At 39.2% G+C, this 4,497-nt stretch overlaps 1 protein-coding gene across 16 annotated transcripts in view; it reads right to left on the bottom strand.

Annotated features, from left to right (window-relative positions):
* Window positions 1-1,228: 1,228 nt before the first annotated feature.
* Window positions 1,229-4,497, bottom strand: part of LOC108934366 (actin-binding LIM protein 3-like) — an 87,667-nt gene continuing 84,398 nt past the window's right edge. For 9 of the 16 annotated variants that reach the window (XM_029250961.1, XM_029250965.1, XM_029250964.1 and 6 more), the window contains one exon: window positions 1,229-3,358. In XM_029250961.1, coding sequence (XP_029106794.1) covers window positions 3,107-3,358 — 252 coding nt within the window. In that variant the 3' untranslated portion in view covers window positions 1,229-3,106. Of the gene's footprint in view, window positions 3,518-4,497 lie in introns of all 16 variants that reach the window. The other 7 variants (XM_029250968.1, XM_029250973.1, XM_029250974.1 and 4 more) reach the window with 1 other exon arrangement.

Below are 4,497 nucleotides of genomic sequence, written 5' to 3'. Positions count from 1 at the left end.
CTGAGCCTCTGCTCCTCAGCAGCAGGGAGCAGGAGTGATCAGTTTTCATAAATTACTCGTTCTTTACTGACTGCTACCTTCCTCCCTTCACATCTCCAACCAAAGAGACTATATTTACATTTACAGCATGTCTTTGGAGTGTGGGAGGAAACCAGAGCACCCGGAGGAAACCCACGCAGACACAGGGAGAACATGCAAACTCCACACACACTGGGCAAGGATTGAACCCATGTCCTCTTGCACCACCCAGGCACTGTGAGACAGCAGCACTACTCGTTAAGACTAACACCCAGATCAGATAAGCTTTCAACTAGATCACCTAGATTAGCTTTACTCTGATTTACCCATGCAGCAAGGTATTCTTACTACGTCTGCGTGATCAAAGCGTGTCCCTGTGGGTTTTCTCTGGGTGCTCTGGTTTCCCCCCACACTCCAAAGACATGCTGTTCAGCTGTGTGTGAATGACAGAGAGAGAGTGTGTGTGTGTTCCACTGATGTATGGATGAGTGACCCAGTGTAAGTAGCGTATCTAGCAGTATAAGTCACCGCGGTGAATAAGGTGTGTGGACTCATAACACTACATAGAGTTCATCGGAAGTCGCTTTGGAGAAAAGCATCTAATAAACAAATGTGTTTCTAACTAATTTTGACCATTTGAAGATACGTTCAATAAACCTGTAACGGAAGAGCCGGTTCAGTCTAAACTTTGTTCTTTTTCTCTTGACTCCTTTCCACATTGATTCCCTCTTCGTTACCCATGCAATGTCCCAAATATCTTTGCTAATGGGGGAGAAAATACAAATAAAATAGGTGGCAGCATTTCTGAGTCTTGCAGAAAACATATCCGGCAGTGGAATGAGAAGGAAGTTTTTCTTGTACAAAACAGGACATTGCCCTGCATTAAAATGTGAGACATTTCAGCTGTCAGACTTGTGTCCCAGTTATATGTTTAGAGGCACAAGCAGCACTTTCGCAGCATTCTTTGTGCTTCGGCTTTTTGGTCCGAGGATGAAATGCGGAGGAAGCGCATTGTTTTACCCTCAGGAAGGCTGCACAAGAGTAAACAACCACTTTCCCAGAATCACAACGAAAGCAGACGACAGCATGCAGGGTGATCCGTGCCAAAATTACTCTGCAAAGTGACAAAACAACGTCGACGTCTGCAATGAACATAAGGGAAAGCGATCAGGAACACGCACAACCGTGCACAGGAAAACAGCATTTTATTTCAAATAATATATACAGTATGTAACCATTTTAGCAGTATCAGTGACAGCTTCACGCCAGGTTGCTGAATTCCAGTTACAAAAAATGTACATTTATTTAAAAAAAAATGAAACCCCCTGTATCTGATTAAACATTTTCCAAAGCAGTGCCTTTGAATTAATTTTTTCAGTACCTTTGCAGAATTATGAATCCAAGAACTCCCAGAAACAACAGACATTGTTAACTCTAAAGGCTTCATTATGTGAGGATTATGTGGGTGGCAGTTTTTATCCTGACATATTAATTAGAATGGCCAAGTGTATGGCCTGTCAACAAATACACTCACCGGAAAGTTAGCAGATTATTATTTTTTTTTACATTATCTTATTCTATAGCTGAACTAAAGAGGCAGTCATTTAATTCTCTGCAAAAAGTAAACTTTAGGAAGTTAGACTCGGTTGATATAATAAAATCGGTCAATAAAAAACATTCACGCAACCATTCGATATTGCTCGACTTCCTTTGACAATTATGTATTAACATCACTTGGATGTGGTAAAGGACCACAAACGAATAAAATCAAATGACATTAAACAGAAGTGAAAACATAAACGGCAGCAAAAATATAAATTATTTCATTCTGAAAACTAAAAATCGGATAGAGCAAATTATCGAAAAACAACTGGAGAAAAATCTAGCATCAGAAAATATAAAACATAATTTAAATAATGTGTGTTTCATAAACACTGGTACAATAAATTTGACTATTATTGCAATTCAGAGCATAGACAGGGCAGCCAGGATAACCAGATTCAACGATGGAAATCAACTGGTGAATGAAATTCTGTTTCTGAACTTCACACTGTAGGTGTAATTTTAACAGTTACCGTGGTGTGTGCTCATACTCCAGACAACTTAGATCAGTTACATCATTTTTACTACTTTATATTCTGCAGAAATTCCAAATGACCCCAAATTCACTGAAACCTGCAAATTTACCCTTCAGTTAACAGAGTGGGGAAACTTCAAATAAATGTTAAATGTCAAATATTTCAATGTAAAAAGAATGAAAAATATATTTGAAATTCAGGAAGTAAATAATGTAAAGACACTGATTTGTCCTCCATTGTAATAAAAGCAGAAATTTGCCTTCAAGAGTTCAGTGGAGAGTGTGAGGAACTTAAGCTAATTTTCTTGTTTTAAAGAAACCACATGTAAGAAGGGTGAACTTGCCCTTTAACACCCATTGGCCCGTTGACTATGTGTCCAAATGACCAAGTGCCTCTTCCATTCCTCACGCTGTCCAAAAACAAGTAAACAAAACAAATACGAAATGCAGGAAATGAATTCTTTAAATAACAACGCAAATGAAATACAAAAATGCATGGAAGTTGTGGTTAGTGGTTGTTAAGTTTTACAGATATGTTTTTAGTTTATCGTACATTCTGCAAATCTCTGAATTTGAATAAATGGTATTAGCAAAAGAAAACGTTAAAAAATAAGTTCAAACAATGTTGGCAAGACTATATATTAAGAAAAACTGTAAACATTAATGAGGTATAAAAATTTAGTACATATAATCTGTGCTAATCAAATGTTCAAATGTTCGAATATTAAAAAAATCAAACCTGCATACATTACCTAAGCACGTTACCAGTACAGAGTTTGTTATTCTGGTCAAATAATTCACCATCATCTATGCAAATGAAGTTATTGTTACTCAGCAAGAAAAAAAGTGAGGATGCATGAAAAATGAAAGGAAAAAAAGAGCGCAGCGATTTCTGTATGATAAATCCATTTGGCCACATTCTGAAACGGCTCATATAATATCAACATTCTGTTTATCCTGCCTGCTGGTGAATGCTGCTCTATGTTCAAGTAAGGCAAACCTAGTCTCTGTCTAAAGCAAGCGAGCTCTTGGTGCAACCAGCAGAGCGGAGGAGGCAGAGCAGAGCAGAACGGGTCCTCCGGAGGAGCGCAGATGTTCTGCAATGGAAATAAAACAAAAGTCCAACGGCAAAATAAAAGCGAGCGAGGAAAAAAAAACAAAAAAAACAACAAAAGTCATAACGTGTCCTGGAGTGCTTTCGGTGCAGATCTCCTGTCCGCAGATGCCTCCCCTGTGAGGGCTCCATTCTCCCAGTTCCTCTCCCTACAGGTGCGGACCAGCAAAGGAGCCAAGGTCACCTCTCCGCTGCTAAAAGAGCCTCGCTTGCTTCTTCAGCTCGTTCCTCTTCCACAGGGCCAGGTGATCAAACTCGAGCGGTGTCATGCCAAACACCTGGTAGAACTCCTCCGGGGACAAATGACGCTGCCGGTCACACAGAAATGATGGCTTGGACATAGAATTCATATGTTACCCCGTCATAAGAGTGGGCGCATAGAGCTTAACAGACTGGTTCAATGAATGGTAGAGTTTTCAAAGAAAAAAAAAAAAAACACTTCCCAGTGTAAGTATGCCTTTTGACAGCATTTTCTTCAGCTACCTACATTTACTTGCCCCTTTATACACCTGGGTAATTCTACCCTATATTTAGGGTAAATACCTTGCTCAATGGTACCACAACCAGGAGGGAGGACTTGAACCTGCAACCTTCAGATGCAGAAGCAGCAGTTTTAACCACTATTCTACAAGGTGCTACACTAGCTATGGTTCTTCAGTTACATATGTTTAGGCAATCAAGTGAAACACAATTAAAAAAAAAACCATGAAAAAAATCACAGCATGTGACCATCTCAATTCAACTCACTTCTGCAGTGTTTACAGCCCATGTATGGCGTTCCTAACCGATAAAAAGACAATGAAAGCTGAATGTTTATGAGATGAACTGGTCAATGATAGGCACTGTGAATATATTTTTTTATTTGCAGCCATTTCAAATGAGCTTTAATGTCGAACAAAGTTAATACAATATTAAAATAGTATCTTAGTATCATAACATGGGGATGGGCGGATTGTGGTGGACTCAGGTGCGGTGTTTATTTACTGTGCTGAAGAGCGAAACAGCAAAATAACGTAAAACCAGCCTTTTGTCTAGACAGACTCAGAATTAAAAGAGATGAAATTTGCATCTATTTGCTTGACAGGTGGAGTCAAGGTGAAATTCTGCAGCATCACCTCTCTTTCACTCTCTTTTTAAGGGCCCCCTCGATGGATAGTGAACCGCTGAATTTTATTGCTGCCAATAAAAATATTTTACAGAACCTAACCTGTAAAAAAATGGACGGATGTCTGTTTATTAAACTTTTATCACACACACACATTTTCGGAACCGCTTGTCCCATACGGGG

The sequence above is a fragment of the Scleropages formosus genome, chromosome 4 (genome assembly GCF_900964775.1).
Source record: "Scleropages formosus chromosome 4, fSclFor1.1, whole genome shotgun sequence".
NCBI lineage: Eukaryota > Metazoa > Chordata > Actinopteri > Osteoglossiformes > Osteoglossidae > Scleropages > Scleropages formosus.
This window is presented reverse-complemented; position numbering and strand designations above follow the sequence as displayed.